This window comes from Pan troglodytes, chromosome 10, assembly GCF_028858775.2.
Source record: "Pan troglodytes isolate AG18354 chromosome 10, NHGRI_mPanTro3-v2.0_pri, whole genome shotgun sequence".
NCBI lineage: Eukaryota > Metazoa > Chordata > Mammalia > Primates > Hominidae > Pan > Pan troglodytes.
The window spans coordinates 78,395,647-78,410,030 of NC_072408.2; the positions used below are offsets into that span (position 1 = coordinate 78,395,647).

A 14,384-nucleotide genomic window follows, 5' to 3' on the forward strand; every position below is an offset into this window, starting at 1 on the left:
GAAATAACTTTTGCATTTCACTTTCGAAATAGTTTAAAAAATTAATCTATTCTCCCCATTATAGCAAAAATAGAACTGAAAAATGTCAGGCTCCCTAGAGGTTTTTAATTAGAGTCCATGGACTTTAATAAGGGGTGGGAGGATAGCTTTGGCTTCCCCACCCCTGAAGTTAAACACAAACTCTGTTTTTTCTTTATGTATGTGCACGGAAGGGAAAGGAAGAGTCAAAAAAGATTCCAAAAGATTAAGGCCCACTTATCTAATAACTTTTTCTTATAGGTAAATTGTAATTATATTTTCTCTTAAAATCCAACTAAATTCTTTCTATTGTTAAACATAAAGAAAATAGTGGATACTAACTAATGATTTCACCTGAATATGAACTACTATAAGCCCTAAACTACTGTCATACACTTCAGTACTTCAGTTTAACCAAACCAAGACAGTTACCTTTTCCACTGTTGGTAAGTACATGTAAGCAATAATTTTAAAATTATTATGGTTCTTTTTTAAATTCTACGTCACTTAAACATATCAAATTCTATTACCTAGTACTGAAATTCTAGAGCTGTGCTGTTCAATATGGTAGCAATGAGCCACATGTGGCTATCTGAATTTAAATCAACCAAAACTGAATTTAAAAATTTGTACCTAAGCCACACTAATCACTTTTCAAGTTCTTCATAGCCACATGTAGCTAACAGCTACTATATTGGAGAATTCAGCTATAAAACATTTCCATTATTGTAGAAAATTCTATTAAACAGTACTCATGTAGAGAGTTTAACTAAAATAAAGCTATTCTCACTGTTCCATTGAGACAAAGTCTTTTTGTTTTCTTCTGTTTTAAATTATTTAATTTTTTTCAACTTGGGATCTCACTATGTTGCCCAGGCTGGTCTCAAACTCCTGAGCTAAAGTGATCAAACTACCTCAGCCTTCCAGAGTGCTGGGATTACAGGCATAAGCCACCACGCCCAGTGACACTTTTGATTACTTTTTGCAACTACTCTCTTTGGAATGAAAGAAACCACTGATTCTGTCACCCACCTATATGCTACGTGAGGTAGCTACTTGAACAGCAAGAGCACAGAGCAAAGCTCGTTAGTTCCCACTAGTCAGACAAGCTCATTATATTACTTGCTCTGACACTTAATTCCTATGTAACTTTAGGCAAGTCACTTAATCTACTCAAATGACTCTTACTTCATCTACAAAATGTATATAATGTCAACTTGATTCATAGGGTTATTGTGAGGGTATTAAAAAATGTGTATGTGTACGTTATATTATCATTTCTAAATTCAGGGCCATCTTTTTCCTAAAGCTCCTAGACTATTTAAATCATTTCAATTTATGCAAAAAAACAAACTGAAATCTCAAAAGAAAAAAACTACAGATATTTCAGATCTCTAATTCAACAAATTGAAAAGGCTTGGGTTATTGAGTGCCTGTTATACGTCAAACACAGTGCTTGAGGCTTCTGTGTTTCATTCTACTGAAACCTCACAACAACCCAGATAACAGAAGACATTAAGTTCAGTTTGTAGAAAAGAATATAGAAGCAAGCAAAGGCTAAATAGTTTATACAACGTCACTCAGTTAACAAGAAATGGAGGTAGAATTTGACACCAGGTGAAGGTCTACCTTACTCCAAAAGCTTACCCACACAGGATAACACACAAAAAATGGAGAAAATATCTGGATCAAAATTAAAGGTTTCAAAAAACAAATGATTAAAAAAAAGATCCCGTATGAATATATATAACACTTTAATTAAACATAATTTGCAGAACCCAGGGAAAAGAGACTGCAAGATGTCGATCCAGAATTTCTTTAAGGCTTATGTCCAAATGGAGTTATAGGAATGATGAAAGAAAATAAGTGAAAGTAAGATAGACTTCCCTTACAAAAGAACAAAATAAAGCAATGCAAAAATGGGTCTTACAGAGATGATAGTCTCACAAAGCAGTATCTTACCTTTTCAGACAGAATATCTGAGGTACTAATTCTTCTTGTTAAATTTTGTTCTTTATCTTGTAATCCTTTAAAATAAAATAATATCTTTTGAATAATCCAAAAGATAGCCACAATCTAAAATAAAATAATCCTATATAATATCTGGTAATTATTTTAAAAGATATCATTAAAGGGTCTCATTTTCTCAATCTCTCAACCAAAAGGAAATACCATTAAAGAGAATGAAAATCTGAACAAACTCTTATCAGCCTCATTCCTGAAAGTTATAAGGCAAAATGATTCAAAATATTAAAATAAAGCCACACTTTTAATAAAATGACTTCTGAACTAGAAATAGTCACTTCAAATGAGAAGAGAATTTATAAAGCATAGAAACAAGCAGCAACACTTAATTACCAAGTGGATTATCCACACTGATAGAATATAATGATGACTAAATTAATCCAGTCCTCTAAATTGGAATGAATGCAATGTTTACAGACTGTATTGGATTTGTGCATTAGAGAATTGGTCATTTACCTAGAAAAGCATCAGTAGAGGCAGCTTAAGTATCAATAAAATTAAGTCCATCCATACATTTTTTCCAGATATCTAGCCTTGGGCCCAGATGACTGATGAAATAATGTACAAAATCTTACATTTATATATTACCTAATCTACAACAGCTTTAAACATCACATAATAAAGTTACAGAATATCTACAATCCTGTTGAGATACTTTTGTAGCTAAAACAGATTATGTTAAAAACTCAGAAATCTTTCCTTAAGATGACAAAACTGAAATTGCAAAGCTAGGATTTAAACTAGATCTTAATTTTAAGTCTAGTGTTTTTACCATAACACCACACCTGTCAATGTTCCAAACATCCTAATTTGACTGCTCAAGTGAACCAAAGAATACGTGACTTATTCAATAAATAAATGACTAATCTAGCATCTAAATCAATGTAAATAGAAGGCAATGATCAAATTTCAAGACAAATGAGTTCTGTTGAAAGGCTTAGTCTATAAATGTGATTTTGTTGCAACATGACTGATACATTAGAAAATAATTCGAGCAGCCAGGCACAGTGGCTTATGCCTGCAATCCCAGTGCTTTGGGAGGCCGAGGCGGGTGGATCACCTGAGGTCAGGAGTTCAAGACCAGCCTGGGCAACATGGCAAAACTCTGTCTCTACTGAAAATACAAAAAATTAGCCAGGCATGGTGGTGCACGCCTGTAGTCCCAGCTACTCGGAAGGCTGAGGCAGGAGAATCGCTTGGACCCGGGAGGTGGAGGTTGCAGTGAGCTGAGATTGTACCACTGTACTCCATCCTGGGTAACAGAGCAAGACTCTTGTCTCAAAAAAAAAAAAAAAAGAAAAGAAAAGAAAAGAATTTGAGCATAACACAAATTTATATTTACTTATGTGTGATTTGTCTCAGAGAAACACTAAGAATGCAGAAAACTGCACCCAAGTGATCTGAGCCATGTAGGAATACACAAACAACATATACTTCAAACATCTATCAAATACCCAAGTTCATTGCGTGTGTTATAAGCCACAGCCATCCACATCTGGTATTACAATTTACTGTCTGATTTCAGGTAACACTCCTTGTTTTACTTCATAATAACTCATAAGTAGCAAATATTCCACTTCCACAGGTGTACTTCAGGTCTATTTTATGGAATGCTGACATGTTTACTTTAATATTTCACACTTTTTTTCTCCATTTCACATGCAAAGCTGTGCTATCATTTTTCATTTATTCCTATCTTTTTTTTATATGCCACGGACAAAGTTTTTGAGTGTTGTTCCTCTAACCCCATTTTCTCCACACAACCTATTGTTTTTATTGCATAATTTTGCAGTGTGGTAATTTTGGGAAATGCATATGTCCCACTGTAGCAAAAATGATCACGCTTTTAAAAACAACAGAATAGTAATAACTATTACACAAAAATAAACAGGGAAACATTAAACACTAAATTATTCTCCTACATGAGAAACTTATGAGTTTCATTAAGTCATGAGAAATCTACTGGTTGATTAGGATCTCACTTGTCTATAAAAAATGGCAGCACCTCCCTTTAACGTAGCATAGAGGCAAGTATCTATTAACATAGCAGGTATCTTACGACTACATTGCTACCTTAAAAATAAATACAATAGGCTGGGTGTGGTGGCTCATGCCTATAATCCCAGCACTTTGGGAGGCCAAGGCGGGTGGATCACGAGGTCAGGAGATCGAGACCATCCTGGCTAACATGGTGAAACCCTGTCTCTACCAAATATACAAAAAATTAGCCAGGCGTGGTGGCAGGCACCTGTAGTCCCAGCTACTCGGGAGGCCAAGGCAGCATAATGGTGTGAACCTGGGAGGTGGAGCCTGCCGTGAGCCAAGATCACGCCACTGCACTCCAGCCTGGGCAACACAGTGAGAGTCAGGAGAATGGTGTGAACCTGGGAGGTGGAGCTTGCAGTGAGCTGAGATCACACCACTGCACTCCAGCCTGGGCAACAGAGCGAGTCCGTCTCAAAAAAAAAAATTAATAAATACAATAAATTCAATAAATACAAATTTCAGACAATAAATATAACTTTACACAAAGATTATAAATGCAGGTTTAAACTGATCAAATGGGTAGCTAGACATTGTTCTACCACTGTCATAGGTCTGTACAATAAAATTATCTCAAGTTTTACTCAAAACCTCCAAAATGAACACTGTTCTTGTCACACAGTATTTAAAATATTACCAACTGAAAGTCTAATGTGAGCTAAAGTCACCAGCACACAGGTAGTAGTTAAAACCATAATAATGAGAATATCCCTAGAAAATGGGACACTGAGGACATGACGAATTAAGAAATTACACAGGAAAAGTAATTATTTAAAACAAACAAAAGACAGAAAACAAAAATCAGAAACTTATTTTTAAAATCCATTGCAGAAATCCCAAAATTTCAAGGGAAGAAACATATCACTGAATATAGTAGAGATGTCTACCCCCAATAGAATATTCTCAGCAATGCAGCCAGAGTGATGCCTTAAAAATATAAAAAAGATTATGTCAGTCCTTTGCTCAAAACCCTGTAAGAGCTCCCCATTTCATTAGGAATAAAAAAACAAAGTTCTTACAAGGCTCTGTCTATAAGATCTGCCCCCTCCTGCCATCTCTAATCCCTTCTCTCCCATTATTCATTCCCCTCACTCTCCTGTATTAGCACAGGACTCCTTGTTATTCCCCAAACATGTCAGGCATCTTTCTGTATTATGGTCATTTCTCTAGTTCAGCGATGCCCAAACTTCAGCATGTAGCAGAATCAACAGAAGGGCTGGTTAAATAGAGATTGCTAGGCCCCATTTGCAGAGCTCCCAGTTCAATAGATCTAAGGTAGAGACTGAGAATTTGTGTTCTATCAAGTTCCCAGATAACGCAGTCCCCAGGAACCACACTTTGAAAATCACTGCTCTAGTTAATCCTTTTGCATAGAAGCCTCTTCCACCAGATATCCATTTGGCTATGCCTTTACTGTCTTCAAAGTCTTTCTTTAAATCTCACCTTCAAATACACAACATGCTGACCACCCTATTAGTGCTGCAACCTGTATCCTCAATATCCCTTTCCTACCTACCCTGCTATACTTTTTCTCTTTCCTAACAGTTAATTTACACATCATGTTTACTGTTTTGCCTTCTAAAATGTAAGCCCATGAAAACATAAGTGACTATTTTGTTCACCAATTTATTTCCAAGAGCCTGGAATAAAGTGCTCAACTAATTTTTGAATAAATGGAAGAATGAAATAAAAAACATCCACTAAAATTTGCAATTAGGTCACAGAAAACTACCATGAGTAGTTTCAGTATTGTGATGGGGGTAGAAAAGCAAACTGTATTGGGCTAATAAGGCAATGAGAAGTAAAGTCAAAAGCTGGTACAGACTAGACCTCTCAGAAGTCTTATTGAAAAGAGGAAGAATACTTGACATAATTTAAGAGAGAATGTAGGATGAGGTGGAAGAGGATTTCCATTTTTGGATGGAAAAGTCAAATATATTAAGAACACCCTAAGGAGACAATGGTTCAAGATAAAGCAGAATAAATAAAGCAAGGTCCCAGAGAAGGCAGAAGTTAGAGCCAGGAGAACAAGTTAAAACAAAATGGCCATGAACAAGACAGTCATTACCCTCAGGGTGAAAGAACTGAAGTGAAAACTGATATGGATTACAAACAAGTTTATGGTCAGAAAGTGAAAAGCTGGAATTGAGTGTGATCACCTCCAATAAGAAGCAAGCTTGTATACGGACAATAATAAAGGTTGAGTAAAAGGCCTGCAAAAATTATGAAGGTATAGAAGAGTTGTCAAGAGATATGGAAAAAAGGCTCACCAATAACATAAGTTTGACAGTAGAGTCTTGCTGAGGATTGGTGGGGAAATACACATGTAGAAACACTTATATATATAATTTACTGATTCAGATGACATTTTAGCTTCTTTGATTTTCCTCCAATCACTCTTCCATACTGATGCCAGTTATTTTTCCAAAACACACATCTGATCACATCATTTTCTTGCTTAAAAATATTTAATAGCCCACCCAACGTTTAAAAGACAAAATTCAAATTCTTTAGCAAAATATTAAAGGCCTTCCCAATCCAACACTAACCTGTCCTTTTATAATTTTATGTCCAACCACTCACCAAAAAAATACCGTTATCTCTCACACTGCATACATATTTGATTAATCTCAATGCCCTTAAAAAGCCCTCTGTGCCTGTCTACTCATTTGATTCCTTCTGACTTCCCCAGTGGAAAAGATTCATCTTTCCAGATGTATATCAAACATTTACATCTCTATGAAACCTTTCTAAATCCAGGTGAGGATATTTAATCCTTCCCGTGTTACTCCAGGCTTTCACACATAACTCATATTATACTCCATGATAGAGATTTGTGTCTTTTCTATCCCTCTGTGTTATACTTCTCAAAACTGCTTGTGTAGAATCATAGTACTAAATTGAAGAGGGGAAAGAAAGGCATCTCCCTGAGAATGTGCAACCCAAAATAATCATCACTTAGGTCTGCAACCAAATTCACACCATATGGACAGCCAGTGAGGGTTGAACTGATTCCAAGGCTGAAGTCTTTAGCAAATTCTCTCTGGGGAATGCATCTTTGTCCCAGGTCTCAAAAACTTCCCACCACTAAAATTCAAAAAAAAAAAAATGACCACCTCATATTACAACAAAACAAAATCACTAAATGTTCAAGAAAAGAAAGTACCAAAAATGAGTAATAACAAAACAAACATCAGAAATCAAACCCCCAAAGACCTGAGATACTGAAAATTAGCAGGGATAGGAGATAAAACAAAACAGACCTATGGTTAATTTGTTTAAAGAAACAAAGATAAAGCTGAAAATATAAGCAGGGAGAAGAAAAGTGGAAAGAATGATCAAAGTGATTTGAAAACAAAACAAAAATGAAATAGTAAAACAAAAACTGTAATTGAAATTTAAAACTCAGTAAGTGGGCTTAAGGCAAATCGAATACAGCAGAAGAGAGAATCAGTAAAACGAAAGATGTATCAGAGGAAATTTTCCAGAATTTGTCAATTACAAAGTGACAGAAACTTAGAGAAATGAAGAGACATGAAAGATAAAGTATGATGACTTAACATAACATACATCTACACAGAGTTCCAAAAAAGAGAGAGAATGGGATAATATTCTAAGAGATAATGATCATTTTTTCAGAACCACTGCAAGATCCAATCCAGATTCAAGAAACAACAAATTCCAAGCTGGATACATAAAAAGAAATCTACAATCAGCACATCACACAGTTCAACTACAGAATATCAAAGACAAAAAGGATCTTTAAAACAACCAAAGAAAAAAGATTATCTTCAAATTGGAAACCATTAAGACTGATAGATGAGTTTTGAAAATCAACAATGGAAGCCAGAAAATATTGTCAGTAAGAATATAATTAGGGGCTGGGTGTGGTGGCTCATGCCTGTAATCCCAGCACTTTGGGAGGCCAAGGCAGGCGGATCACTTCAGGCCAGGAGTTTGAGACCAGACTGGCCAACATGGCGAAACCCCAGCTCTACTAAATACAAAAATTAGCCAGGCGCAATGGCATGTACCATAGTCCCAGCTACTCAGGAAGCTGAGGCATGAGAATCACTTGAACCCAGGAGGCGGAGGTTGCAATGAGCCAAGATAGTGCCACTGCACTCCAGCCTGGATGACAGGGAAAGACTTTGTCTCAAAAACAAACAAACAAAAAGCATATAATTAAACAACCTAGAATTCTAAACCCAGGGAAAATATCTTTTAAAAAGAGTAAACGGAAATCGTTTTCCACCCAGCAAAAACACATTAAAAAAAAAAAGTCTAAAGAATGTATTTAAGCACAGAGCATGGTGGCTCACACCTGTAATCCCAGCATTTTAGGAGGCTAAGGCAAGAGGATCACTTGAGCCCAGGAGTTTGAGACCAGCCTAGACAACATACTGAGACCCCATCTCTACAGAAATTTTTAAAACATAGCCGGGCATGGTAGTACATGCCTGTGCTCCCAGCAACTCAGAAGGCTGAGGTGGGAGGATCACCTGAGCCCAGGAGGTCAAGGCTGCACTGAGTCATGATCATACTCCTGCACTCCAGCCTGGGCAACACAGTGAGATCTTATCTAAAACACACACACACAGAGAATATATTTATACATATATAATTCCAGACATGATACAAAGAGTGAACCAAGAAAGTGCTAAATATATAGGCAAAGCTAAGCAAATATCATTCTTTGTATTTCGGGGAAAGAGTAAGGTTCTTGATTAACTTTAAACACTGGTAGGAATATAAGACCAGAAATTTAGTATCCAACTTCCAAACTAGCAAATGAAAAAAAATTGTGTGAAGAAAAATAAGAGCCTAAAAAGAAAAAAAAGAAGAAGAAATAAAACCAAATGTCAATAATCATAAAAAATGTGAGTAGACTATATGTTCAAGCTAAAGGACAAAGATTGTCATACTGAATTATAAATTAAAACCAGCTCTATACTATGTACAAGTAATATCCGAGACATGAGGATACAGAAAGACTGAAAGAGTGGGAAATTATATAAAGAGAAAGATGATGTGGCTATTAATAGAAGACAAAATAGTCTTTTAGGCAAAAACATCAGAGATAAAGTCACTACATAATGACTCAATTACCCACCTTCAAAGTATTTAAAGCAAAAAGTAAAAATCACAAATCCATCATCATACTGGCAAATTTTAACAAACTCCTCTTAGTAACTGATCAAGCATATCAAAAAATAAAAAAAGTGAACAACACAAAAAGCTCAAGTAATCTATAAATTCATTTCAAACATACACAGAACTCTTACAAAAAACTGATTACATACTAGACAATAAAGGAAGTCTCCAAGTATTTCAAAAGATTGGTTATCATAGCAATCTTATTTTCTGACAGTATGATTGACTTAGATATCAATAAAAAATACTGCTAGACAACCTACATGTTTAGAAGAAACATACTTCCAAGCAGCCTACAAGTCAATGAAAAATAAAAATTAGAAAATATTCAGAATGAATGAAAAAAGTTAAATAACCCAACTTGAGACAGAACTAAAGTCAAACTTTATGGCCTAAAATGATCTTAATAGGAGAGAGGCTGAAAACTGAGTTTAAAAACTTATGTACTTATTTCAGGGGAAATTAAAGAAGAGAGCAGGGAAAAAAAAGGTACAACTTATAAATACTACAGATAAAAAAGTAAAGGATTCTTAAGAACAATTTTTATAACTTCTGTAACTTACAGGAAATAGACACATTACAAAAAATATAGAGTTTACATAAACTGCCTTAACAGAAATAGAAAACACAAAGTTAGATTAAAACTTTCTCAGAAAAAAACTCCACCCAGGCCCAGACACTTTTATCAGCAAGATCTACCAAGTATCTCAGAATGTTTCCAATCTTAAACTATTACAGAGAATAAAGATGAAAACAGCCCCAACTAATTTGAGTATTATAACCTTACACTAAAAACTGTCAAGGAAAAAGAGGGGGGGGAAATTACAGGCTCTGAACACATAAAAAATTCTAAACAAAACACTAGCAAACCTTCATTTGTAATAGCCGAAAGTTGGAAAAACCCAAACATAATTGGGAAATGGATGAACTACAGTATGATGGGATACACAGAACTACTGACATATACAATTACATGAATGAATTTCAAACACATTATGCTCAATGAAAGAAGCTATAATGAAAGGCAATATACTGTATGATTCCATTAGTGTGACAGTCTGGAAAAGGCAAAACTATAGGGACAGATCAGTGGTTACCAGGTGAACTAAGGGCTGAGGGACGGGATAACTACAAAGACACTTGGAGAAACTGTTTGAGGTTGATGAAAGAATTCTGTATCTTAATGGTAGCTGGTGATGGTTACCCACTGTCTACATTTGTCAAAACCTGAAGAACTACACACTTATACATTTATAATGTTAAAAGATAAATTTTACTGTATATAAATTATATCTTAATAAAGAGGAAAAGAAAAAACAAGCCAAATCCATGATTTTAAAATGGTATATCATAAACTGTATTAAACGCAAGCATACAAGGGTGGTTTAATACTAGAAATAAATTATATAATTCATTACACTAACAAATTAAAATAAATTAGATGCTCATCCCAATAATGAAGAAAACAGATTTTGTAAACTTCAACATCCATTCATGCTGAAAATTTCAAACCAGGAATAGGAGTAAAACCCTCCTTTACCCAATAAGGGATACCTACAAAAAAATTAACATCATATTTAATGGTAAATGTCAAAACCATTTTCTTTAAATTAGGAAACAAAGGTGTCCACTATTATCACTTATGTATAACACTCTATTATAGAGGCCAGAATGTCAGGCAAAAAATAAATAAATAAATAAAGACTAAAAGTAAACAAAATCAGTAATTATTCAATGATATGAATGTCTACATAGAAAGTACAAAAGAATTTACAGATAATTACAATCATTTCAATGAAGTACACTGCCAAAACAAGTAGTTACTACTTTAGAGGAAGAAGAGTCATTACTAACTGAAATATTTAATTCCATTACCTTGACTAGAATCAGTAGTGTCGGATTTCAGGGAAAGTGGTTTTGCTCCATCTTTAACTTTTTTCAAACGGTTCTTATCTCCTGGTAAAGTCAATTTTTGCCTGAGTGGTTTTAATTCAAATGCCTGAAAAGTTTTGACTTGTGTTTTCTCCTCAGGAGCTACTTCTTTACTTGAATCCTTTGTAATACTGACATTATCCGTGCTAGTTTGGTCCTCGAAGTTCAATGTTTTAGGATCTTCCTGCACATTCTCTTCTTTGCTACTCAATGCTAGTTTTTCATCCTTATTGATGCATTCTAGTTCCAACTGTATTTGTTTATACTTTAAAAGCAAATCTTCAAAAGTTTCTTCCACACAGTTTTCATTTTTTGATGAATAATTTTGTTTTCTTGATGGAGACCTTCCAAAACTTTTGGCTGAACAGCATATTAAGGAAACCAGTTTCCAAAAATTTTCCACAGTTAAATTTAACAAAAAAACTTAGATTATAGATGAATTTTCTCCCTTTTTAATTTTTCAAGAAAAATGAATCGATATTTTTAAATTACTAAATTCCATTTAATGTATGTGCAGCTAATGCCCACTTTCATTATGTGCCCATATTTGAATTTAATAAGTACCATATAAACAGTCCACTTACAAAATCACTAGTGTCATAATTACCAGTAGTATCCACAGACAGTCCACCTAGTTAGGTTATAGCATCATTCCTTCTGTGCCAGGAAAGTCCATAATTAGCTGTATGTTAGAGATTATTTTCTGAAGGAAGAGGGGAGAAACTGAATGCTTTGTCACAGATGCGGATAGTTTACACTTCAGGGGGCCAGGCGCAGTGGCTCACGCCTGTAATCCCAGCACTTTGGGAGGCCGAGGCAGGAGGATCACTTGAGGTCAGGAGTTCGAGACCAGCCTGGCCAACACGGTGAAACCCCCATCTCTACTAAAAATAAAAAAATTAGCCAGGCGTGGTGGTGCAGGCCTGTAGTCCCAGGTACTTGAGACGCTGAGGCAAGAGAATTGCTTGAACTCAGGAGGCGGAGGTTGCAGGGAGCCAAGATCACACCACTGCACTCCAGCCTGGGCAACAGAGGGAGACCTCATCTCAAAAAAAAGAAAAAAAAAAAAAAACACTTTAAAATAGTACTCAAAATATATCTATTTTTCTCCTACAGACAAGGGAAAATGTTATGAAAATAATCTGAAGCAACCGTTCTTACTTTCTTCTCTAACACAGTGATACACAAAAGGTAACTTCTTCCTTAGAAACAGCTACAAAATTTCAAACTACAATTTTTATTCGAAACAATTCATACACGAGAATTGTTATACCTCATTTTTCCAGGCCAGATATTAGCAAGAGAAAAGACAGTATCTCCTGTGGTTTTAATACATCATTTATAGATTTGTTTTTTTTTTTTTTTTTTTTTTTTTTTGAGACAGAGTCTCGCTCTGTCAGCCAGGCTGGAGTGCAGTGGTGCGATCTCGGCTCACTGCAACCTCCGTCTCCCAGGCTCAAGCAATTCTCCTGTCTCAGCCTCCTGAGTAGCTTGGATTACAGGTGCGTGCCACCATGCCCAGCTAATTTTTGTATTTTTAGTAGAGATGGAGTTTCACCATGTTGGCAAGGCTGGTCTTGAAATCCTGACCTCAGGTAATCCGCCCACCTTGACCTCCCAAAGTGCCGGGATTACAGGTGTGAGCCACTGCACCCAGCCTATAGATTATTTTCAGTTGGCTAGGATGTAAAATACAGTACCCCAAATACGGTTCTTCTGTTTAAACTCCTCACAGGACAAGCAGCAGAAAAGGTTTTTAAACTCTCCTGATGACCAGTTCTAAAAATGAGAATTACCATCATCTAAGAAACAAAAATAAGCAATAAGTAAATCTGAAAATCTTAACAGTTCTACAGCAAAACTGTTCTAGTAAATCTCTGGTTCTCTGATCTCTTTAAAGCCAAGTATCCTGAAAGAAAACTAGTTTCTCTGTACCCTTCTTACCAAATGGAATCTGGTTTCTGTCCCATTAATCTAGAGAGACTGCTGTGGCTAAGTTTCCCTATCAATGTTTTCAAACTTTATTTTTTTTTACCTGACCCCTCTGAGAATCTGACACCATAAACCACTCCTCTCTTGGCTTCCATAACTCCGCATCTCCCTTTGTTTCCCTATTTGTGTTTTGTCTTTTAAGTCTCCATTGAGTCTTTTCTCTCTAACTTGTGAAATAATGGTGCTCTTCAGGGAGCACTACTTAGCCTCTTTCTCATTTTGAGCATTCTAATGCACCTCCACAGTTTTACCTACCACAGGAGAGTTTACCCTGGTGATAAGATATTTCTCTTATCTCCTACAAGCCATCCTTCATACTGCTGCTGCCAGAGTAATCTTTCTACAATACAAATATAAGATCATTCCCCTTGTTTAAATTTCCCTAATAAAAAAGTCCAAAATCCTGAGAATAAATATAATCTGACCTGTGCTTTCCTTTCCAAACTTACTTTTTCCTTGTTCATCACAATTTTTGCATAGCTTTGTGTCTAAGTTTGTCTGTTCTTCAACTTAACCCCAATTCAAGTGTCACCTCTGTGAAGCCTGAGTTTCTCACTCTCCCTTCCCCTCTTACGCACTCTTTGTATGTAAGTTCTGTAATTATCTGCATTTACATCTTACTTTTCACTGGAGCCATTTAAAGGCACAACTGCAATTAAAAAAAAAAGAAAAGAAAGGGAAATGATTAAATATACTAACAAAAATGCTAAATAGAAAAATAAGGAAAAGCAATTGAGTTACAACTATAACTGACTAATCTCCTTCAAGGCTAAAGAAAATCTATCCCTATCTATACAGAATCCTAAGATCAAACCAACACTTAACCAGATTTAATTTTAAGCTTGTCAAGATACAATTTCTAACTGAACCTTGGTTTAAACAAAAAGAAGTGCTATTCAACCTTTTCAGCTGCAGCTGAAAATGGAATGACTTTTTACTGATGAGAGACACTAGCCTAATTATGTTAGCTCTCCTCAGATTTGAAAGTTTAAAAGAGTAGTCATTCAAGGGAGACATGCTAAGATGTACTGACAAAGTGTCTATCATTAAGAAAAATTAAGGGTGAAAATAAGAACTGCAATTGAATCTAGTTTATTCTATTTTCTTTAAAGTTGCAACTAGCATATCTTAGTTATTACAGTGAAAGGAGTTATGGCAAAAATAGAAATAAACCCTATACTCAGGCTACTTTACTTCTAAATTACAGAAATATGCTACAG

At 35.4% G+C, this 14,384-nt stretch overlaps 1 protein-coding gene across 2 annotated transcripts in view; it reads right to left on the reverse strand.

Moving 5' to 3' along the window:
- ZFC3H1 (zinc finger C3H1-type containing) overlaps positions 1-14,384 on the reverse strand; it is a 54,279-nt gene that overhangs the window by 36,108 nt on the left and 3,787 nt on the right. For both annotated transcript variants that reach the window (XR_010148079.1, XM_509222.6), the window contains exons 2-3: positions 11,116-11,532; positions 1,981-2,045 (exon numbers count right to left, since the gene is read on the reverse strand). Coding sequence is in view for 1 of the 2 variants with exons in the window: in XM_509222.6 (XP_509222.2) it covers positions 1,981-2,045; positions 11,116-11,532 (482 nt within the window). In the remaining variant the exon portion in view is untranslated. The remainder of the gene's footprint in view (positions 1-1,980; positions 2,046-11,115; positions 11,533-14,384) is intronic.